The 25,887-nt window shown below is 36.7% G+C and overlaps 1 protein-coding gene across 3 annotated transcripts in view; it reads right to left on the bottom strand.

The window, feature by feature from the left end:
- Positions 1-25,887, bottom strand: part of LOC117432255 (non-muscle caldesmon-like) — a 65,244-nt gene that overhangs the window by 22,279 nt on the left and 17,078 nt on the right. For 2 of the 3 annotated variants that reach the window (XM_059001840.1, XM_059001838.1), the window contains exon 2: positions 4,645-4,791. In XM_059001840.1, the coding sequence (XP_058857823.1) occupies positions 4,645-4,791 (147 nt within the window). Of the gene's footprint in view, positions 1-4,644; positions 4,792-16,180; positions 16,352-25,887 lie in introns of those variants that run through there. The other variant, XM_059001839.1, reaches the window with a different exon arrangement.

The following is a 25,887-nucleotide window of genomic DNA, read 5'->3' as shown; positions in this document are numbered from 1 at the left end:
CTACAATGCATGACACTTCTTGCTTTCATTCTTAGCAAAAGACATGCTCTAGTCAACAGGCAGCAGCATGTACAGTATAATCTTTTGTATATACCACGCTCCCAGCTAACAATACTTAAACAATGCTAAACAAGTGTGAAACAACTCATTACTTATATCTGCAGCCTCCTGTGCTGTCCCTTTAATATATTTTTTCATCAAAGTGCAATTGTTTTAATATTTGTATTCATTAGTCAACTGGATAATGCAGCCAAGCACATTCCAAAAAGTACTGGTAGGCGCTCACTGTAAAAGGGAAATGCATTCAGAACTGCACTTCCCTGTTATTGTATTAAGTAAATGCAACCGCTTCCAATAAAATTGTTGCTATCATTACCATCTCTTCAGCACAATTTTAAAACAGAGCATGTGAATTAAAAATAAATTAAAAGAATAAAGATTGTGTTGAAAATACGAATTTACAACTGGCAAAAGCAAAAAGTGTTTTTGCTAGTAAAACAATGAACTAAGTCAAGTTGTCAAACATTTTGGTTAATGCCAAAAACACATAATCATTTAGCATAAAAAAAGTTTCCACTTGACTTTAAATGATGGGCACAATGGATAAACTTAGATGGAATGTGAATATTTGCTGGTTTTATTTTTGCAGCAATATGTACAGTGAAGGAGCAATGGAAGGTGATGGGTTAGTTCTAAACCCTGTATTCAGTAAACATATGGGAATGCGGCTGAGGCCATAATTGAATGATTAATGGTTAATGAGGGTCCAGCCACAGGTATATAAAACAGGTAATCATGGGTGTTAGGAGTTAATGTTGGTGAAGGAAAAGGTGTTTTGTTGCTGTGCTGTGCTGTGCTGTGCTGTGCTGTGCTGTGCTGTCCAAACGTTTTGTGTAAAGCATTTTGTTTTGGCCCTTGTGCCTATTTGTTGGTTTTGTTTAGTGTTTTGCTTTTGTAATAAACGTGTGCAATAGCGCTTAACCTGCAGCTTCTTGTTTCTGAATCTCTCTTCCTGCCGGTAACAACTTGGGCCGTCACAGGGAGTCACACACATTTACTACTGGGAACCATATAGACTGCAAACTGACCTTTTGGTGACTAATGTCAAACAAAGTCCTCTCACCACCTTTTGAATATTATTGGACTTTGGCAGGACAGCAGGTGAAAGAGCTGCCATGCTTTTGATTTCTGTCACCATGGAGACAGATACATTTGCCTTGTTCTGTATTAATGGACAAGAGTGCCACTTACTAAGGGTATGCAGGCGACACCTAATGGTGACTGCGAGCTAACTGTGGCCTTCTAGAAGGTAAAAGCCATACAATAGACAGGGTCTTTCCTACAGTACTGTTACACATCTCATTGCTTTTTATTCAACACAAAATTGAGGTAATTTGGGTACCTGATTAAAGTTATGCAGCTCCTAATTTATTGAAACTACTTTTTTCAAATGAAAGAAACATACTGTAAAATGCTGTGGTGTATGTTTACCTTTGTCATTGCTTTTGTATTTTTTTGATATACGGTGAATAGTTTGTTTGAGGCTCAAATAAAATCACAGGCTCAAAGATTATTATTTTTCTGTACAAACTTTATTCACAGTATAGAAGTTACAAATGACCAACAACAGGCAACAAACATAACAAACGTTGAAGATTCTGAGAAAGGTATATATGATTATTTGACAATGAGTCATTTGTAAGGGACTTCGTCTATAAAATGCTTGAGTTACCTCAAGATCTTATGTTTCCCAGAACAAGCCCCTACCAGGCAGTGAAGTAAATAATTGAAAAACATAAATCTGTCCCGCTAAACCTTAACATGCAATAAAACGTGGTAATACATATGAAACCTTGACATTTCGCCATTGTTCTTGACCATATTTAATAATACAAGTAACCCAGAAAAACGATTATTAAGCTGTATGAGAGCAGGGGGCATAATGATGAAAAGAAATGTGGGGGAAGCGGAGATAGGGACTGGTTTATAGTGTGTTTCATCTTTCGTAAATGCACAACGGGTGTTCTGATTGAGCACAAATCAACATCAACCACTGTATGTCTGAAGCGTGACCTAACTACACCATGCACATGTCAAAGTTCAGGCCTGGAGGGTATATAGTTTCTATCATTTCAAAAATGGAACCACCTTTCACTTTGAAATACCTGTGAACAATTATTTAAAAAATACATAAATAAATAAAGCAAGCTTTCAATATTTTGTTCCATAGTTATTATTCTGCACCTGTCCTGAAAATACAGACTGATGCCAGAAAAGTATTAATTAATTAAAAACAAAAGTGAAACATGATGTTTTAATGATACACTGTCCACCTGTCGCCACTGCATCTTCATTTAAACTGTTTTTATTGATGTAGTTGTCCTTGAACATACATTTATTTTTCCTGAAGCTGTCTTACTGGAATGCAATTCACATTCCAAGGGGTGATTAAGCAGGGTATTTATTTTTAAAAAAAAACTGTTAACAGATGGGAAATTACAAGTATAACATTTTCTGGCAGCTTCTTCTATGTAACACTTTTTAATGTATTTAGATTCTTAGTTAACAGCATGTTCCATGCAAAAGAATGTGCCCGTTTAAAACATTAAAACTAAGTTACTTAAACATTAAACTCTTGCTAGATTATTTGTAGACATCACTACCCTGACATTACTTTCACCTCTGTTACTAGTAGTTTGGTGGTCTCAACCTAGCACCCAGTGGACATTTGTCCATATCTCAAACCTAGCACACATTTTGGCACAATGTATCTATCTCTGATACATATGTACATTAAGCGTAATAACAATAGGAAGGAAGTGGATTTGTCAAGCCTCAATCCAAATCCAGACAAGAGCCAAGTTTGCTAAAACTGCCCCCAGCTTTCCCCACGTTGAGAGATGACCACATGACGTGTAAGAAAAAAGACTGAAACATTAAAGAACATCTTCAATGTCCATGCCTATTACTCAGACAGAGGTAGAAAAGTGTGCTGACATCGTTTTTTCAAAACAGAATGCTAAATATCTGAACCCAAAAGAGAAAGGACATCAAAATACAGTGACCCATATCTCAATGTGGTTTAAAGCACTACATATTTAAGAAAGTTGCTCGGTCATGTTGAAAATGCCTCTTGGTTTTTCCAGTAAAATGTTATCAGTAAGACAGAGACATCTCTTTGAGCCACTGACATACTGTTTAGGTCAGCAGGAGGAGGAATTAGGTGCCCCCACAGCTATAACTACCTTTGGGAAATGTAAACAATCAGAGTTATTAACGAGACCTGTTTTCTGATGAAGAAGAGTGCTCACACATAGCTGAGTTGTAAAATAATCTAGCAAAAAGACAGCCCTGACCAGTATGATTCATCAGACATTTGGCTTGAGGGACATGTTCTACCAAAAAAAATGAAAAAAACATAAAAACGATCCCAAACTAAAAACACAATTTTGAGGGGATTTAATTGATAAGGACAGATTACTGACACCTGAAACACCCTTTTAATTTAACTCTTAACATAAAGCGATGTTGAATGCTACAAAAATCAAAAACATCCATGCCTGTATGAAGGTGCCAGGCACTTTCCCGGTATCTTAATAACCCTTCACCTTGGTTACGCAGAAACAACATTAAAAGCTATGACATCGTTTCCTGAGTGGTACTCGTAAACATTCTTTTGTGCTTCGGTAATGAAAAAGCAGCTGTGACTTCCTACACACTGAAAAAAAGGCCGCTTCTCTCCCATTGGTGACCCTGCTGGAAAAGTCCTGTAAACTTCCTCACCCCAGCAAGCACTCTTTACATCTCTAATGTGCTGCTTGGAATACAAGAACCTTTCATACCATCGGTCTCAAGATTAGCGCATATGAAAAAAGAAAACAAGATTCCCAAAGGCATAACTAGTGGTATTGAAACACCACCAAATGGAAGTTAATATTGTACAAAGGTCACAGGATATTTTCCAGCAAAATGTAAATGTTAAAAGGGCTTGTGAAAAGCTAAGAAAAACAAGCTCTTTATTATCTTGTAATTTAGATGACAATTTAGTTTGCATGTTATTTTAGCTATTTCAATCTTCACTTTCACAAACTTTTTTTTTTTTTAATGTAAATATAGTTCAATATATTCTCTTATTAAATGAAAATCAAAGACAATGCTGTGATGCTTTTATGTCAATGTCTTTTTTCTGTGGTAAGGTGCAATGGTACTGTTGCAACAGAGCAGCTAAAGTTGCAGGTATCACAGTGGTATAATTTATTTTTTGCCATACCAATGTACTGCAGTGGTATGAACAATAAACATCATGGCAATGGCAACATCATGGTAGCATACAAGTATCATGTACTAACGTATCAGCACCACTGTGAAATAGTTGTTACAATTGTCTTGTCTTGACTGATAATTACTTCTCTGAAAGTGAATTACACAGACCAAATAGTGAATGGAACTGGGACCTTACAGGCTATTAAACGTCTGCTGCCCCCGATCCCTGCAATAGACATCACCCTGCCTCAGTAACCTTCTCGCTTGGCCTGTCTTTGTCCTGCACAGACCTCCACTGCTGCAATCAGTGGGTTACCATCTATGGACTCCCAGGTATTCCTTAAAGACCCCCCCCCCCCCAGGAGTCTGCTAAGAACTTACAGGCCATCCTCTTCTGGTGAGGCATTATCAGGGGAAGTGAGGCTGGTGCTGGAGAAGCTGCTCTGGCTTCCTAACCCCTCTCGAGCCCTGCGACGACGCTCTCTTGCTATCTCCTCCTCATCTTCAATACTCCTCTGAGCTGTCAGCCTGTCAGGGAAAGAAGAAGAATCAGTTAGTTTTAGAGCAAAGTTCACACCCTCCAAAGATGTAGTACTTTTCAAGGATCAGCAAGAAGACATAATTATAAGAGGCGTACATGCCTGGCAGTATATTAGCTTTTGGTTTTAGTGCTTATGTTGTGTAAATACATCCAAGCAAACCTAATATCTGAAACATTTAAAATCATTGTGTTTACACAGGCAATAAACATGTTTTGGTTGGCCTCCTAATTGGGTCATGTCACAAAGAAATGTACTATGGCCTACACTGAGAAAAATGTAATTTAAAAACTTGAAGCAGCATGGTGAATCAATACATTAGCATGAATGTGGCGACTTCAATGGTTTAAATATCAGATCCGCTGTAAAGTGCTCCAAGACCCACAGGAATGTCTGTATTTATTGCAAGACTTTTACATGATGAGGGCATATTTTAACCCTAGCCATTCCCACATTATTTGACACATTTCTCCTGGCGCTCCAGTTGTGTGATTGGTGGGCATAGTGGTGAAGTCATGGGAACTTAAAAATAACAGCAGTCATTGATCATTAAAAAAAAGGTCTTTACAACATAGTGTTATTTGTTTTGTGAAGGCAAAATAAACTGTTGATTTCATAAACCCAGTAACATACAATTAAAACACACAGCCAAAAATTTAAATAAAAAAAAAATTCTGATACTGCAGCTTTTCTTTAGCATTACACTTTAAAGTTAGCTAGTTTACCTGTTAACATGTATTCTTTATCGAAACAACATAACTTTGAGCGGAGATTTCAAGATGTCTTCTATGGATAACACAGGTGTTTTTTGTGAGCTAGTCCTGTTCTTACAGACAATTTTACACAAATAACATATCTGTGTTCTTCATGATGGAATCTGAAAATCTCAGTTCGAATGTATATCGTTTTTTCAATAAAACAAAGGCTAAAACCAGGAAGGCAAGTTTCAAGAACTATAAATAGATACATCTCAAGAATTATTGACACTCATGCTTTGTCTTCGATTGCCCAGCACACTAGCACTAAAGTGTAACAATAACTTTTTTTTTTTTTTAAACAGTCAACCATGGTCATTTCACACTTTATACTGCCTCATATTTTATACTGTGGTTATTTTCACACAATCTAAAATACTTTACATTGTGTTTTCCATGCTTCTCTAAGTTCTACCACACTTGTATTGGGCTTAGCCTTGCATTGCCATAGCATTACTATGATTAACCACAATCTGCAGATACAGTACAGTAAATGAGTCCTGTTTCTGTGTTACCCTGGGCCAGAAGTGCCATATGCCAACATGTATAATTACACTTGAATCAAGAGCAAGCCAGAAAAACTTTACATGTTGCATTTTTAGATTTAAAATGTGTCATTCATTAACAACGTAGTTAGAAACAAATAAGAAGCCAAAATAGGATTATAGTGATTAATTCACCACTTCTGGAAAGTATAAAAAAATAACAAGATACAGGGAATTGGGTAACACTTATACAAGTTTACTAGAGTATTTTTGCATGTAGTTTCCTCATATTTATACTATGCATTTACCATAGTTTACCATGCTTTTTAATATGCTTTACCATACCTCTTGGGGTTTTACAATGCTTACCTGTGCTTAACCATGCTTTCACTGTGCTTTATTACAGTTTGCCATGCTTTTACAACTGGAAACATTTATAAGGGTATGCAGATTTAAAAACAGATTTTATAGGATAACATGGAAGACTGTAAGCAAAGCAATGGGACATGCTGGTTGCTGTTATTTTGGAGTCAGTAAAGCTTCAAAGTCAAGATGGGATCTAGTAGGTAGCAGCTTCCCAGACCTGCATCACGTGTGAGGTGGCTGTTGTGTCACTTTCTTTATTTAAAAGGATTAGAGACTGCCTGAAGTGGGGCTGAGTAGAGGGAGAACCCAGGAGACTGGTTTTCAGCAAGGCAGCAGCATATCTGGCGCTTTCAGTGGCCCACAAATAGGCAATGGTTCCAAGGGAGACACTGATCTAGCCCCACATTTCCCATCTGGTGTAAAGGTTTAATGAAAGGAAGGTTGGATGAAAAACTAAAATAAAACCTTGTTTGTATAAAATTGGAAATGCAGCAACATGACCTTGAAGGCTTTACTCTGGCTGTATTCCAAAAGCTAACACAAGTAAGTCGATATAATCCTGCTAATACACTAGGAGCCTGCTATCACCAAGATATCCTCATGAGAATGCTCTCTTTATTTCTTTTTCTTTTGGCTGGCTTTTGTTCAATGGAAATGCATAACATTGAGAAGAAAGTACAACCTCTGACTGTGGAAGGCTTGCAAATTCAACTTTCTTAATCCAGAGTGTGAGGAACCCTCTAATATACCCAGATTTGGTCCATTGCCCCGGTTTTATTATGAGGCATTAAAGAGTGTTTCACCATAACAGCCTCGTGAAAGGCTGTTTCTAGTCATCGGTTTGATTTATGGAGTTGGAAAATGCGTATGAAATAGGCTAAATGAAAAAAAAATAAAAAACAACAAGAAGATTATAGAGTTTATAAGAGAGTATTAAGAGCAGCTGGCTCACGGGTCTCTAATACTATAAAAGATCCTAAACAAAGTTTTGGTAGCATTAAAATGACTTTTCAGACAGAGCAATGTTTTAGATTGACCAAGTTCAGCAGCAGTCTAGTAACAATTCAGCAATGATTTTTAGTATGGCTGCGATAACAATAATGAACTTTTTATATATCTCTGGTCTCACCCCCTGAAGCACACTGCTGTTACTTCTGTCTGTAATTTCATATACCGATACATTCCGGCACATTATGTTGCCAATAGGATCCCAAAAAAATGCTGTCCTTCATTTCTGTTGACATTGTTGCTAGCAACCAAAACAAGGCTTTTCAATTGTAATTATGGTTTGAAGCAGACAGACAGAAAGTAGCTGAGAAAGTAAACTTGAAGATGCACTATTGTGCAACTAGACGCTGTTATCAGTCGAATGACTTTTGTATGACTACGAAGTGTATAGTTGCATAACTTTTTTTGTAAAATAGTGTGCATTGAGCAATTCCATGAGGAACAATAGAAGCAATAAAAAATAAAAAAGAATACAAGGGCCAACTTGGCAAAAACAATGGGCATGATAGGTCAAATGTCTTTATTTCTAGTACTAAAAGTGTTTTGAACAGATTTGCACCTGTGACACTCTAACAATGCTAAAGGTGTCAGGAATTGGTATAATTCTTAACATACTTTGCTGAAAAACTGACATACCTTAAAGGTATGCTTAAGTTTTGTAGTTTATCTTATCCGATTTACTGTACATGCTGTTGAGGTTGGTTTGATTTCATACCTATTAGCTAAGATGGACCCAGCAACATTTTACATGCTGAGTTTCAATGGGATTAGACTTCAGGCAACAACCACCTCCTCTCCAGTTATATTAGACTGAGCAGCTAAGTCTGGACCCCATGGCAATTATTATTTTCCTAGACAAAAAAATACAAGCAGGTCAAGTCAACCTCAGCCAAGGACCAAGTCCATTACCTCTGTTGCAACAGTTGAATGGAGTTTTCCAAGGTAGTAAATTGTAGAACAAGCTCGCCAAAACACAGCTGAGAACCGCAAAACAACAGTAAAGCATCAGAAACTGTGATGCAATCAGGTAAAAATGTTCAACCATGGATACTACAACAAAGCTCTTTCTGTGAACAGTGTTTTTAAGTTAATTACTTGTATGCTGCCCTTGTTTTGTCTTGTGCTCCAAACAAACAGCAGCAAGACTCCCATCTGTGCCTTGGGAATTAGGTAACAGTATATGTTTACTGTGGTTCAAAACCAATTTAACTAAACCAAACTATGGAAGGACACTAATGCAGCTTTAATTTGTTCCAGAAACCCTGAATTCAGGGCACCCCGATATCCACAATGCAGACAGTAGGTTTATAGTCTTTAAAAGAAACTGGATACTACAGGTGGCTAGGTGGCAGAGAGGGTTACACTAGCCTTTTGCCTCAGGTTCGAATTCGGCTCAGGTCACATGTGAAATTAGTTTAGAGGATAAACAGAGCGCATTTTCTAACACATTTTTAGGTCACATCCCTGCTGTAATTAGGTTTGGGTCCGGAGAAGCAGATTTCCCAAGCCACACAATCAGGGTTTGTGGAACTGTGCTGGAGGGGACGGATGTTCCCTTAACCCTCTGCGGGAGTAAATGGTTGCCAGAGACAGCTGATTTCACACAGTGTAACCAGCTGCTTGGTGGCTCCTGATGCTGTTCTTAAAATGTGTGACACTGTGGTGCAGTTGAGGAGCACTGGGATAAATTAATTGAGGTTACACTCACTGAAGTGTGGAAAATATTTACATTATGTTAGCTTTCATTAATAGTATTCATCCTGTATAACTGAAAATACCATTTGGTAAACCAAACTAACTATCTACCCACACTTTGTATATTATTGGATTCTGAATGGCCATTCAGCAATGTAGTCACACACCACAGAGGCAAACAATAGCTTTCAAGATGCATGTGTTAGAGCTACAGCCTGTACTTATCACAGGGTATTCTCAATATAGTTAAAGTCTGCTTTTAAAAACCCCTCGTCCTTACTGCCACACCTTCTTGCACACTGCCCATTTAAATTGCACAGCTGTTGGCAGGGTCAGTTGTCTCTGACATAGAGATTCTGTGTTATGTGGGTGTAGCAAGGGTATAGTAGTGCTACTGCAAACAGGAGCATGGATATTTGGCTCACAATATGATAGTTTTATAGAAGGCAATGGAAGACTGTAGTTAAGAGTCACCATTGTTTTTTTTAAATTTAAAAATGAACAAGATGTAGCTTTTAATTCTGTAAAATGTACTCAAAGCAGTTTAAATGATTCTAAGATAAGTAAAAACCATTTGAGACGAGTTTTAGAATATCATCTTAATGTGACATAATTTCCATCTGAAACATCATATGCAAGCCATCTGATAACAAAGAAATTGCAGGCGGCTGTATCACATCACTATTATATTGCTAACGCAGATACAAGCTTTTCCGTATTTTCCAATATAGGAACTTCATGTATGTACATATACATTTTTTTTTTAATCCGATTTGAGAATTTACAAAATTGTATGGACTTTTCATCAAAATACACTACAAGTTACATTTGAAGCTTTGATTACTACGCACATAGGTAGACATAAATAAGAAAGTATTGCACATAGGTAATATACAGGGTGATTAGAAAGTGTGTTCACCACATCAATGATATGGTTCGTTGATGTGGTAAACTTACTTTATCACCCTGTGCATGGGTATATTATTAAAACCACACAAATAGGAGACATACAAACAACTCACAATTATGTAAACAAGACTCAGATCAAGCATTGCTGTGAATTAATGTACAACCAAATAGAAGAACAAAAACAAGAACTAGAAGATCAAGACAGCACGAAGCCAAAGGCTATGTCAAATGTATCAGTTGTCTGTAATACGGGCTGTGCAATTTTCACATCTGGTAAATTAAAATGCCTGAGACACACTGGTAATGTTTAGCAGACATCCTGGGCTCTTTTTGGTTAGTGTTTAAATTAAGATTAAATTGTTTGTTGACATCAGAAGGGCCCCTCGTTCCAATTAAACCAAGCAGTTTGTCTAAACAAGTCATATGTTAAACTTATAGAAAAGCTAGTTCTATAAACAAGTGGCTGGGATTTAAATTGTATTGCAGATGTTACTGATGAATGCATGTGATTTGAACTGTTACTTCATTTCAACTGAAATACTACAGGTTTTATTTTCAGGACTGCAAGGCCTCGCTGTAAACTTACAGCTAAGGTGGGGATAGTTGGACTCCATCAATTTATTTTTAAATCATATACTTACACCTCTTAAGAATATATATAAAGGGGTTTCAATTAGTTTCAAATTCAAATAGGAGTCAACTTGCCCATTACTACATCACAAAAAAAACCCAAAACGCGCACACCACACTCTGAGAATCCTTTTATTGTCACGTTATTGACCTACAATGACTTGTAACCATGGAATTTTTTTTATTCACAAACATGTATTGTCATGCTCGACTAGTGTACAAAACTAAACAGAATCAGGGCACTGTTATATAGCCAGATGGTAATACATTACGTGTTGAATGGTAACATGATTAATGGGCTCAAAGTGGTTTGATCTTCCCCTGCCTGTCCAAGATCCTCGTAATAATGTACAATCTAAACCAAGCAATTTGCAAAAGTAAAAGAGGATATCCCAGTAACACTCTTAATTAAAGGAAGCTTAAGTATTTTAAACAACATACTGTAATTAAGAGTCACCACAAGTTCTAACTGAAACATTTCAAGTCATACACATCTACTTTAGAAGAGTACACTATCATTAGCTAACAAATGTTTTGGAGAAGTTAAGAGACAAAAAGTGAAACTTGTGGCTGCTTTGGGAGCCACCCATAGTCATTACCTCATAAGCAGCCCTATATCAAAGGATGCTGCTGCTGTCATAAACTTTCCAGCAAAAATCTATATATATATATATATATATATATATATTTTTTTTTTTCTGAATTTGTATCTGTGTTGTGAAGTCTGGCAAAGACACATTTTTATTATTATTATTATTATTATTATTATTATTATTATTATTATTATTATTATTATTATTATTTATTTCTTAGCAGACGCCCTTATCCAGGGCGACTTACAGTCGTAAACAAAAATCATAGTACAAGTATCAATACAATTAAGAGCAAGATAAAATACACTTCAGTTCTAGCAGGTACAAGTATATGATAAAATACAATTCAATGTAATGTGAACATTCTTTTTGTGGTGGGCAAGTATCAAATGACAATTCCTGTGGGAGAACCAATGGATTCAGCTGACAGGTTTATAATACATTGCACAAGAAAAGTTTCTTAGCAATACAAATAGACTGAAAAGGTTGAGGTCTGTTGTTTGCTGGTTCGTAAAATTCAAGAAAATAATCACTCCGGACTGTATCAGAAGACAAGTTTGTTCTGGGTTTGCCTGTGGAAAGTTTTACATTTGCTCATTAGGCTGAAGTGTGACTGAGGTTTGCCAAAATATTTGGTAATAAGCTAGATAGCATCCCTACAAACTCCAGTTGTTGGATTGTGGGATCAGCTGAGGTCTTGCAACTCCCCAGTTCCTTTCCTGATGGTAATTAAAGACCACATCTGCACTGCAATTTAACTCTTATCCTTTTCAATATTCTATAATGCTGCAGATTTAAATGGGTCTTAAAATGAGCATGTTGTGCAAGTCTGACCTGACTTGTCTATGAGCCTTTTCATAAACATGTTTGTGGCATGTCCGTTTTGAACACACACTTGATCAGGTGCTTGCATCTGTAGCACTTGCCACTGCAACCAAATGTGAGTTTCTGTTTGGAATTAGAACCATTTATCCAACTGTGATGAAACTTGCAAAAAATCCTGTAACGTGTTATGTGTCTGTCTTTAGCACAAAGTATTGATAGTATACTAGGCTATAGCAGTGCCATAATGTTAATTGAATCCAGACCAAAGTCATCAGATCAGTTGGCCATATCTCCATGAAAGCACTTCAAATCTTAACACTTTGAAGAGTGTTTCAACCCCCCTCGTCCTCCACTTAAGGTCATGGTGTTCTGTCAGTAACTCTTGATCAATTATGGCCCCCTTATCTAGCTGGCTGTTATCTTTCCTCCTCAAGAATGCAGCTGCAACTAAGAGATACACAGTGGATGGTGTGTTAAAAGTGCTTTTCATTTTTTATTTTTTTTGTTATAAACATACAGTTAATATTTTGAGCAAATTAGCCGTGAATAAATCTGGATTCTCAATTAATTTTACTATGTAATGTTTATTTATATAAATACATTCATATTCCTTCAAGTAGAATATAGAAAGTTCTATATGTATAGTTCTGTGTATCTTTACTATGACTTTTGATATTAATCTGTGAAGTTTTAAAATGACTCACATATCATGGTGTGATTTATTATCACGTTTTGTATGTATTCAGTCTGAGTGAGGCCGACTTTAAAGAACCATGAACCACTTAAAGTTACACAGGCTCCACAGAATGTCTCCTTTTAGTGATAGAAAACTATCTCATCCCATGCATCCAACAGAGAAGAAGGGATATCAATCACTTTCCAACCGTCTTAGCAACAACAACAACAACAGCAAACAACAATACAGATGTTACCACTCAGCATACTTATATTCCAAATAAGCACTGTAGTTCTAAATTGAAAAATAAGAGCAAATACCAATACAGATCATCCCTTTTGTTCAGCTACCAAACCTCACCACATTCTTTTGTTTCTTATCACACTGTAGTAAACTGTGAACAAATGGTTGTAGTTGAGCAAGAATCAATGATGGACTACATTAACATAGGAAGTGCTCTGTGTTACAGCACAAAGTGTTATTGATCAAAACACTACCCACTGCAACAGCTCAGACTGACAGAGGAATGGCATAGTAGAGAACTAAAACAGACACAATCTATTATCCAGACAGTATAATGCTGACGCTATAGCTTTCATGCTAGCTTGACCTTGCCTCTGTTTTTAAAAGAATAGAAAATTCAGCACGCATGCTGTCTGGTACACTGGGTGCATTAAGTCAGGGTTTCCCAACCCTGGTCCTGGAGACCAACTGTGTCTTCTAGTTTTCATTCCAACTAAGTTCTCAATTACTTAATTGAACCCTTAATTGAACTATTCATTAGCTTAATTAGACCTTTTTAATATTTTTCAGCTTTTAAACAGTTTGGAGATTATAAATTAAATATACAATTTTATAAGTAACTTGAAATTGGCAACTTTTTAAGAGCTGAGAACAATTAAAAAGGTCTAATTAAGCACATTATTAGTTCAATTAAGGGATTAATGAAGTAATTGAGAACTCAGCTGGAATGAAAACAAGAAGACACAGGGGGTCCCCAGGACCAGGGTTGGGAAACCCTGCATTAAGTAACTCTATAGAATTTGAAGGGTGTAGCCAACATTACCAATAACACAAAACAACATGATGAACATACTTAGGAAGAGGATTTTCTTCCCATCACCATTGTGTTACTTAAAGCCAACATGAATTGGAAAGAAAAGTATATTTGGCTTTTTAATGCATGTTCTGCATTTACATATGACAAAAACTGGGAACTAGTCCTGAGCTTCAAGCAATAAGAGATAGTGGGTTTGATTTATGCCTAACAGATTCAAGTCTGAAATGAGCATGGTTGGGCAGCATTGATACTTGGACAGCAAAATAGGGAGTCATAACTTTTCCATATGGAAAGTCAATACTTCTTGCAAATATGCAATTGCATAAATGCATCATATCATGAAACAATGTTATACACAAAAAAATGGACCCACATGACCTATTAAGTAAGCAGTTGTATACAGTATATGACCTAGTAAGCTGATAATCAGTATGACTAGTAGAAACTAAGCTTTATAATAGTTTGAAAGGGGCATGATACAGTAGTGGGTGTCAAACTAGTTAGGGTATCTGTATCTCACTGACTAACCTGTCTTTAAGAAAACAACTACAGATTGGCATATGTGTGGTTAAAAGCTAGGAATAACAAATAGTGAAAGACAGTGACAGTGGAGAATTGTGATATCTGCCAAATAAAAAGGCCACTCCCTTGTAATATATATTATATACACTCTGTATGTATTCAAGACATGGTAACAACTCCAAAGCCAGACCAGACATGCTGATGTACAGTACTGGAACAAAGAGACACTCAACAAAAGGGCAAAAAGAGGAATTCCTAGAAAATCAGATTTCTGTAATAACTGCAGAGTTTAAGCATTTACACTCTCTCCCCCTCTATTTCTTTCATACTCTCTGTGTCTCTGCTGCCTGAAGAGGACAGAAACATTAAACAATAAACCATCTTTGTTTTGCCTTGGTTTCATCAATCCTCTTTGTTCGTACGGGGCAGCAGTGTAGAGCAGTGGTTATGGGCCTGGACTCATGACCGAAGGGTCGTGGGTTCAATCCCAGGTGGAGGACACTGCTGCTGTACCCTTGAGCAAGGTACTTTACCTAGATTGCTCCAGTAAAAACCCAACTTATAAATGGGTAATTGCATGTAAAAATAATGTGTAAAAAAAAAAAAAAATAATAATTGTATGTAAAATAAATTCTGTGATATCTTGTAACAATTCTAAGTTGCCCTGGATAAGGGCGTCTGCTAAGAAAATAATAATTAAAAAAAAGGTGCAGTAGAGAGTATTGCACATGCCACAGTACAAAAGCCTAGTCTTTGTACACCACCTTAGTATAAACTGTGGTATATGTAAGTTGGGTCACATTCCAGATTTAATTTGAAAGGCTGTGTATAAGATACAGCAAGACACACTGGTTTTGTTGAAAGGTATTAGCTCAGAGGCAGGAAGAAAAGGTCACATATGCAAGGGTGGTTTTGCTGTGACTCTTTAATCTAGACTGGAAGACAGGCTCCAATAGGTATAACTATTAATCACTCAGAATAAAACACTGCAGGCTGTCAAATGTGACCTCAAACCTCAGCCCAGAGGTTAATCTATGCATTGTGGTCAATGTTATTTCTCTAAATAAAAACAGCAATGTTCCCTATCAAGTGATAAAGAGATATATTTAATTATGTAGAAAACATTTGTGTATTTTACCAAAAAATTTAACATGTAGATTATTACTATAAAATATATCTTGCTGGTTGGAATACAATTATGCAGTACTTTATATAATTTTACAACATTTTTTTCTTTTTTTGTAATGTGTTGTTTACACTTACAGGCACTTAAGGATACACATTTAAGTTAAAGGCTTTACCTATAGGCGTTATCATCATAAAAACATTCTAAACCATTGGTCAGATGTCCCTTCTGTTTTATTTTTAAAATTTAAAACAGAAAATAGAATACTGCAAGTACCTATAGATATGTACCTATAGATATGTGCATTTGAAAATAAAAACACAGGAAAGCTTATATATATTTTTTTTATAAAAAATAACTTTGCCTAATAAACAGGAAACTGATTATAATAGTTTTAATATAAACATTAGTATGGTGATACATTTTAAACATGTTTTTTTTTTTTTTTAATTTTTTATCTGGAATTGTTTTACCTTAGCAGAAAGCATTGAACCCTTTTTTTTCTAACACTACCTGTCCCTACAGTATCACAGTGGCTGCGAGCCAGACCGCTCTGTGTCTACCTGAGGCACCGCCTTTCCTTCTTTTGTTCATTTCAGAACTAAAGGCAAGGCTCTGTTTAAACCTGCAGAGCCTTGTTGACAAGCAGCAAAACATGCAACTCAGAATCAACCCACCAAGCTTCATTTACACAAAACAATAGTCCCAGAACACTGGTATCCACTCACCTTAAGAGGTTTTGCAAACCTATCTTGCTGGAGTTCCTTCTCACGATAGCACTTGACATGTCTTTTGCAAGCAAAAAGCTTTAGCATAAACTCTTGTTTCTGGTGATTAAAAATGACTCTTTCTTCTTTAACAATCCTGCTGGGAAGGTGTGAATTTCCAGGAAGGATATATATATATATATATATATATATATATATATATATATATATATATATATATATATATATAGATAGATAGATAGATAGATAGATAGATAGATAGATAGATAGATAGATAGATAGATAGATATATATTTTTTTTCTCGTTTGCCTTTCTGCAGGGTTGCAGGGTTTCTTCTCTGGTCCTGTCCCCTTTGCTGCCTTGTGAAAATGTGAGACGGATTCTTTCAGCACAGCTCCTGTTAGTCAGGCTGGCTTAGTCAGTGCCCTGCCTCCCTCATCCTGCATGTGGTTCTCATTGAGAGCTTTAAAAACCTGGCTCTGCATCACTTCCCTCCTTTGCCTCAATCCACAGACTGCAGGGTCATGTGACATGTCCTGGGGGAAAAGTAAGATGATACCAAGCTCTCCCTATACAAAAGTATTGCCAGAAACAATTGGAAGCTGTATGGATTTCATCACACACAACCCATGCTGCTATCTCCAAAGGCACAACAAACAGATTTAGGGAAGCATTTTTGCCTGAGGGATATCTCACAAGAAAATACTAGCTGCCAGAAAAAAGTGACAAGGGGCTGAATTTGTATCCTTGCAAGGCATTAAAGGAGTCAAAAGATCACTAACTTACGTGTTCTCGGTAGCTCACATAGTCAAAGCTATAACATTATTATAACTGCCTGATTGCCCTTTGCCTGGCTACTTGGTAGAAAAATCTGGCAACATCCTGGCTTTTACAGAGATCATCTAACAGAGCACACCACTAATTAAGACATGGATAGCTTCCACTATTGCTGTTTTGGCACGCTTGATGTTAAATTAAATTAAGAAATGATATTGTGTCTTGCAGGTCTCGGCTCTAGCCCTGAAGCTACATCACGCTTGGGTGTCAGTTACACATACGTGACGATTGTACATTATATGGGTAGTGTGAATTGGTTGAGGTAAAAATACCTTAAACATATTCAGATGAACTACCACATATATAACCCTAAATATGTAACCTAAATATGTAGCTTCTCATCTTCTGCCCCACACCCTGTAGTGTTAATACTTTTACAAAAACACTTTAAACTGTTTTTAATTATGCCCATATCTTAAGAAATTCATACCCATCAGATAAAATGTTTAGGGAGAGCAATCCCTCCCTCCCAAAATGACTGGTACACAACTTCATGCTAGCACAACACACCATCAAACCAGCATTTTATTACAGCATACTCAATGTAAAAGAGTTTCAATAAAATGATTGCAGGAAACATGATCACCGGGTGCATCTTTTCGATTACAGCAGACTTTGAAGTTCGAGAACGTTAGATAAGCTGCTTCAGTTTCCAATTAGCTTATACTGTGGATTTATATACTTTACAGGTATTAAATTCCACAAGGATAATGTAATCCCTATTGAAAGCTTTTTTTTGTGCATTGTCATTTCCCATGTAGTTCTCAGATACTATGGTTTTAAGCAACACACATTACGCAGACATACATTTTCATATAAAAAATATTCTGGAATCAGCACAAGCTATTTCAAGCTATTTCAATCATTGCTTTCACCCCTATAATGCTCAAGCATGACATCTAGTCCACATAACAGCAAAAGGCCTCAGTGATTGGCTTCTAATCATTTCAGTCAGTAGCAGGTAATTGGTGAATAAGCAGGTCATGTGATGTAAGAGGGTTCAAGGGCAGATAGGGAATTAGAGTTTTTTCAAGACAAAGTTCCATGAACCCGGAACATGCTGACAATCAGTTAATATGGCACCAGGAAACACAAGTTGTGAAGGGCAACCCAAAAGGAAGTAACTAAAAAATCTGAAATAGCAGCACACATGTTTTTTTTCCCCCCCAAATACGATGTTTTAACATCATTAAACATTTCTGTGACATCACCCTTTTGATTGATTCATTACACAAATCTTCCAACTAAAAGTGGCTGTGTGCCTTTGAAGAGAATGGGAGTGTGGTGCAGATATATTCTTGATTGACAAATCCCCAGTTTGTGCTACAAATCAACAAGAAACACAGAAAAGGGCTAGTGATTTCAGTTTAGCATTTCATATTCGCTAAAGAAAAGTAATGCAATTATTATTATTTATTTCTTAGCAGACGCCTTTATCCAGGGCGACTTACAATTGTTACAACATATCACATTATACATTATTTCACATTATACAGATACCACATTATTTTTACATACAATTACCCATTTATACAGTTGGGTTTTTACTGGAGCAACCTAGGTGAAGTACCTTGCTCAAGGGTACAACAACAGTGTTCCCCACTGGGGATTGAACCCACAACCCTCCAGTCAAGAGTCCAGAACCCTAACCACTACTCCACACTGCACAATTATATATTAAGAGTAAAAAAACAAATCCAATTACCAAATTAACAATCAATTGAATCTCATTGAACAAGTATCAATTAGGAAGAAATGTTTTCAGTGGCATCAACAACTCAAAGTGTTGAATCAATAAGAATATAATCCAGTGAATTATTTTTTACAGATTCAACACTTACTGCTCTGTATGCCTTAAAAAATACATGTTTGCCAGGGTGTGTGTTTATTGCAAACCCCATGTTGTCAGACCTACATAAATCACACCCTCCAATATCTCCTATAATGAATAAAACATCAGCACTATCTTTATCTAATCAGAAATGTATTTTTCTTCTGAATTACTATGCTTTAATTCTGATGGCCATTAGTGACTGCAAGGCCCAAAAGGGATAACATGTAATTGTTACCTTGTGACAAAGAGACAGACCTGATTTTCAATAACTCTAGTTTGACACATGAAGATGGATTAATAGGTTGTGAGGCTGGTGAGTCAGTTGATGTTACTTAAACTTTTCTCAAGTGGAAGAATGAAGTCACCCAAAGGGGGTATACACAAGCAATGCCACGAAGGTCAGGACCACCTCAAAGGTTTAAATCATGAAACAGCGGATAAAGAAAAATCATGTTTTGTTCAAGAGACATGTCCTCTATTGGACTGCCAAGCCATTAATGTTACATTACATCATGAATATTATTTGTGCTAAGTCTGCGCTGCTTCTCTCTAGTAAACATTTATATAAAGGTTTATTGTTTATTGTTCTTGCACTATGGTAGACATCAGGATATCCCTGTGAATGAGGCTCTTGCATCTCAGTGGGCTAATCCTGAATAGACAGCTTCTAATTAATAAATGCTTTATTACACAATACAGTATAAATAGCAAATAGAAACCTGGTTGAAGATGTTTTACAGAGCTGCAAGAGTCAGAATTTGGGATACAATTGTAGGTAAAATTCAGCTCAGGTCCATTTTTTTCTTTCATAAGAAAGAGATTTCTCATCACAGGCAAGGTTTCCTGTATGTTTTTTAATCCTGTTTATTTAAAACATGAATGATTTTGTGTACCAGTCCATACAAGAAAATGACTCAGAAGATTAGAAAATACAGCATACAGTACAGTGGTTAAAAAAACAGAAATGCACTCTTAATATCCTCATTCACATTACCTACTCCTGTGTAACTAAATATTATGGATATTTTTTTTAAATAAATACTGGTACATTTAATACCATTCACACCCTTCACAAATGTATTTCAAGTCCCAAGTAAACATACTGCATTAAAGGTTAGGGACAGGTTCATTCAGGGTTACATTCCCAAGTCACCCACCCAATCCAGCCACGCTCAACATTCATTGCAATGATCTGGCATGCTGTATGACGTTGTAATGCAACGTGTTAAGAGGTTAGAAAGGCTTTAGAAAGACTTTAAGAAGGAGTAATGCAGTGGTTATGCAATCCTGTGTTCATGTAAAATCATGGCTGATACAAAGGGTTACCTCATACAAGAACAATGGGATTTCCTTCTAAAAATATAAATTTCAGCTTTCAAAACATGTTCTGTGCAGTGTGTTTCGCAGTACTGGTATACTGTGTTGGATACCGGTCAAATTGATTCTCACAGCAAGAAGAAAAAGAAACATGACATCACTATAGGCCAACAACAATTTCCAAAATGTGCTGAATTCTCTTTTGAGTAACCAGTCCAATAGTATCTTTGAAATATATCTGTTTCTCACTCCCAGCTGTCCCACACAGTCTTCTATTTCTTTTAACACTGATTCTTTGAAAAATTAGCTCTCAACACTCGATCATCCCCATTGACCTTTCATTACCAGTTAGATACAAAGGTCTGCAGCCAGCTTTTCCAGCACTGGAAACCATGCACAAGCTCTTTCCTCTGTCTGTGCTGCAGCCATTCACCTGAGGGCCAATAACACACCACAATACAGTTACCATGGCAACATGACAGCTATTCAGCCCTGCAGATGTAGCTAATTCTTTAATGATTACATGTGACTATTATTGAACAAAGAGCACACAGTTTTCAATACACTCCCTAGATCAATGGTTCCTCCCCGTTTAACATTTACTTTACTAAATTACTGAGGTCTACATAAGCATGCTTAAAAAAACAGCAGCGATCGTGCATAGCAACACAGGAGAAACAGAGGGTGCTTTACTGATGTGGAACTGAAACAATTAAGGAAGCTTGGAGTAATGAAGGCTATAAACATGGAGGTGGTATACATGGAGTATACCACACAATCCTTTTTGTTAGAGTAATTGGCCTGGAATACATACATTCCATTAATACATTCATAAATATAGCTGGTTCTAAATGTAACCACTGCTCAGTCATTTTATGTTATTCTACAAGCACAGTAAATTGTAATCCTCTCATTTCTTCAGTGGGCAGTAGCAGTGCTGCAATGCCCATGTTCTCTGTGCTAGGTGTGCTGCAGTATCCCAAGGTAAGAGTAATGAAAGAAATGGGGTAGGATCCCATGCAGATACAGCAAAACACTAGTTTCTCAAATAGCTTCAAATTCCAGCAGTGGTCAGCATTGGTTTGAAGCTGTCCAGAGCTGGTCCTGTTAGTTATCAGCTAGTCAGAGCTGGCTAGGGGGCTCATTGGGCTTGTAGCCGCAGCCTCAATGCACTACTTAGTTACATGGTTCAATAACACAAAGCCTTGAAAGTTGCTGAAATGAATTGGTATTTAAAATTAAACATTTAAAAAAGAAGAATAGTTACAACCAATTTAAAATCTGATGTCTTTCGGCAGCTTTGAAATGGTCTCACAGGGAATGCTGTAAACAGTAAATGTGTTGTTTTTTACAAGTAGAAATAATTTAAAGATCTTCCTGTCTTTAATACATAAGACACATTCCTCATTGTTTACCTGCCTACCTTAACCAGCTGCTTTTTGGCAATTACATTGATTAGTCTAGCATCAAACACAAAATAAGGGTTTCACCAGCTAACAGCTCTAATGTAGCTCTATTGTGCATTCTTGTGACATTTAATCCAGCCAGTGGCTGAATGCCCAGTCATAGCGATTATTAAGGAAGGAAAGACGAGGGAGGTCATTAGACATGGCTCACAAATGTGAACTTTGTTTGCAAATCAGGCAAAGGTACTATAGATGCCTTTCATTAGTAAAAGCACTAGTTCCTCATTATATACAGTAGCACAGTTTTACACCATAAAATGAAAATACAGTGTCCTAGAATTCTAAGGAGGATGTACAGTATGTTTTTTTGTGATCATTTTTTAATTATTTTTTTTTATTTTGGAACAAACAGCACATTACAAGAGCAAAAGACAGAAAAGACCCTAAGTTCCAATTTTCCACCCACCCTTCTACACCCCCTGCCCCCCTGATGTACAGTATGTTGTTTGTGAGGAACGACATGCTTGTGGCAAAGATAGAACAGACACATTGTATATAGCATTTGGAACACATTTTATACTGTTTATAATTCTTTTTGACTGATAGTTAAACAATGATAAACACTTCCCAATCCTCTCAAGTATTTAGAGATGAAGTAATCCAAGTACTTCGGTATCAACTCCCTCCCACGCTTCATATGGTCTGGGCTGTGCATCATTCTAGTGTGATGAGTGTTCCAGATTGTGAACCACATGTTACTGGACTTTAAAGACAACTCTGACCTTGTCACGGCTCACTGACACATCTAAGATCTTGTCCTTAAGAAATAAGTCCTTTGCATAGTAGATTGATCCATACTGGTTTTACTATGAGTTTAATAAGACACACCTGAGCTTGTTACCTATACACTGTGGCTAATCAAGCTCGTACTAAAACCTGGAAGGCGTGAAACTGTTATGCCATAGGAGTCTTATTTCCATCCATGCAGTTATGTGATGTAGACACAAGCGAGTGAAAATTAATATCCAAGGCTGCTGGGAAATCTGAGTCCAAGTTTTGAAAAATTCATCCTATTAAGAGTAAAAAAGAAATCAGTATATCTCAAAGGACAGCAAGCATACTTGTGATATACAGTAGAATTGCCATTAGAAAGTAAAAGGGAATGTTGCATACTGACCATGACTGGATGTGAATAAACAAAGAGGCTGCTATTGATGTCTTTCCATTAACTGGAAGGTGCATAGCATGTGTGCACAGCATCACATTCCCACGGGTCCAATTCACAGAACATATCCAGCGTAGATAATACAGCAGACAAAGAATAACTAAAGAAAATGTATTGAGATTTGTTAGCTTCTGTTACTGATAATAGTGAAGACATTATGGACATAAAAGTCCTTTAGCAGCTATAATGCCACATTGTGCATTTGCACACTGGAACTACAGCTCTGCAATGGATACCAGTGTGTATCAGTAATACTTCTGATACTGTGAAAATGTAAATGCAACCACTGGGATGCCATTCTACCAATGGCTCATACCATTGTAGCATCCCTTGCAGCTGCCTGAAATGTGCTACTGAACACCTTGCATACATTATTTAATACACAGTGAAGCTGACAAAGAGACTATAGTGAATGAAGAAACAAACGATCAGCTCCGACAGAATACACAATTCAAAGCCAACCCACCGAACATTAAAAACAACAGGTCACACATGGTAATGGCGCAAATGTAGAAATCATGAAGAAAATCATAAAGAAACTATGTATTTGAATCAGTAAATATACACCTTTCATTTACAGTCATTTCCTTTTGTGATGGGGAAAAATGAATGTGGCCCTTTTCCAGCAAGTCAAGGACATATTTAGGTCCATGCCAAACAATAGAAAGGCTTGGGTAATTATACTTATTTGTTGTAATATCCTTATTATTTGTGACCAGACCAACTGGATTCTGACCTTGTCAGATATCTGAAGCTAAGCAGGTGGCCCTGGTCAATATGTTGAACTCAGTAGGTGCTTGAACTCAATGCCCCAGCATGTAAAGAGCAAACTTTCTGTTGGATGTAGGTTTATGGTTAGCCTGCCCACTATTGAAGGGCCAGTTTCCCACAGACCCCTTTAAACACCTACAAATCCAACTACAAAACCTATAACTAAACTTAATAGAAGGAGAAAACATCAAACACAGAAAGAGGAGGTTGTGTTTATCAGCAAAAAGGACAAGGTTCAGAAATAGAATTGGACATCCATTTTGATACATACCATACTATATGAAACACTTAATGTTATCTTCAATAAAGTTCATACAACAAAAACCTGTTTGGTTAGACTATTTTCACTCTTTGGTAGAGCAGAGTTGTGTATTGTATATGCTATTCTGGATACATTGTTAATAGGAACAGGAGATCACTTAAAAGTGGATTTTGCATCTCAGTGAACAGGTTACTTTGTTTCTTGTCCCCTCTCTCATAAAAGAAAGTAACCATATTTTGCAACTTTAAAACATACTATTAAAACATTATTGTTTTTCTTCAGTAGGTATCCCAACCATATATCTTTTCAACACCTTTGTACAACACTTTTTTTAATTGAATTTCTTGCAATCACCACCTTGTCTTGTGATAAGTAACATAAAAGGCTAAGTTGCATTTTTTTCAGGGAGGAGAATGACCTTGGAGATGATGTAATTCAACTTTACTAGAGTGATGTCTGTACCGAAATGGAAAACACAGAGTGGTTGCAAATATTTCTCATTTTAACCTGAACCAAGAGACTGATAAATGTAGCATCACATTTTTCAACATTTGTTATAAGGGCATCTTGTTTTTAATGATTTGGTGTCAAGAGAGAACCAGGACATGGTATATCTTTTTACAGTGAGCACTGGCCTGTGACAGACAATGCAGCTATTAAAGATTTTTGGAGAGGTCAGTGCGACACTCCCTCAGACACATAGCTGCTCTCACTCGCCCTGCTTCTGAAGTTTATTTCAGGACATTGTAATATACCGCTGCCCCCTAGTTCAGCACTCTTGCATTACTACTTAAGATCTTTTAGTAAGGAAAGCTTCCATTTCCCTTGCTTGCTTGCTGCTATATCACTTGATGAGCCAGCTTGCAGCAATAGGAGGGCATATAGGACAGCTATGTGACCTGTTTAATACTATTGTTCAGGAAGCAAGAAGAATGCCTGCAGCATTCTTAGACAGCATGTTCTTAGAGTGCTTGAGGAACTAATAGCTTTACATCAAAAACATATGTAATAGATACTCACATCTCCTACGTTCTAGAGGAAACCAATTTATTCTGGATGTCTAAGTGGTCATACCAGCAGACATGTTATGGCAATTTCTTATAATCAGTGGCAGACATAAAAGAGAATTGAGGGGCATAATGCACTGATTTTACTGTTTGACTCAGATCCAAACATGTTTGACAATAGAACCTGAAAACACACGACTGGCATTTATGGCTTAAAATATCCACAGATTTATTGACCTATTACGACTTTTAGGGATCATTTTGTTATTTATTTTAATTTAGATTTCCTCATAAGTTGTACTTCAGTTTCTTCCGGTAATTAAAATAGATAGCAATTCTCTCTGAGGAAGCTTATAAGCAAAAAGATACGATTTTCCTGTTGTCAATTTAAAAACTAATGTCACGGGGAAATAGTGTGCTGGTTGTTTGCTAGTTGTTTTAAATGAGCATTTTATCACAGAATAACTAAACTTTTTATAATAGCTACATTACATTCCACACATATTAATTATCTTCTGTATCAATCCTATGCCTGGATAATTAACATTAGGAGGCTATGTGGTCCAGTGGTTAAAGAAAAGGGTTTGTAACCAAAAGGTCCCCGGTTCAAATCCCACCTCAGCCACTGACTCATTATGTGACCCTGAGCAAGTCACTTGTGCTCCGTCTTTCAGGTGAGATGTAATTGTAAGTGATTCTGCAGCTGATGTGTAGTTCACACACCCTAGTCTCTGTAAGTCACCTTAGATAAAGGCATCTGCGACAAATAACAAACTAATAATAACATAACTGGTTCCATGAGCCACCTATGGACAGTTTCCCCTTGTTCTGTTTCATTTTGTAAATACGTTTAAAATTAGCTCATTCTACGCACATGCAAGATTCCATTTAATTTCCTAAAGATTTAAACTTTAGGATTAAATATATTTAGATGTTTAAATTTAAACATATTGGGGATTTATGTAACCAATCATAAAAGCCAAAATGAGAAGCTGTTGCTTTTATGAATTCATTAAATCAATAATGTGGATGCGACTAGATCTACAG

This window comes from Acipenser ruthenus, chromosome 27, assembly GCF_902713425.1.
Source record: "Acipenser ruthenus chromosome 27, fAciRut3.2 maternal haplotype, whole genome shotgun sequence".
Taxonomy (NCBI): domain Eukaryota; kingdom Metazoa; phylum Chordata; class Actinopteri; order Acipenseriformes; family Acipenseridae; genus Acipenser; species Acipenser ruthenus.
This window is presented reverse-complemented; position numbering and strand designations above follow the sequence as displayed.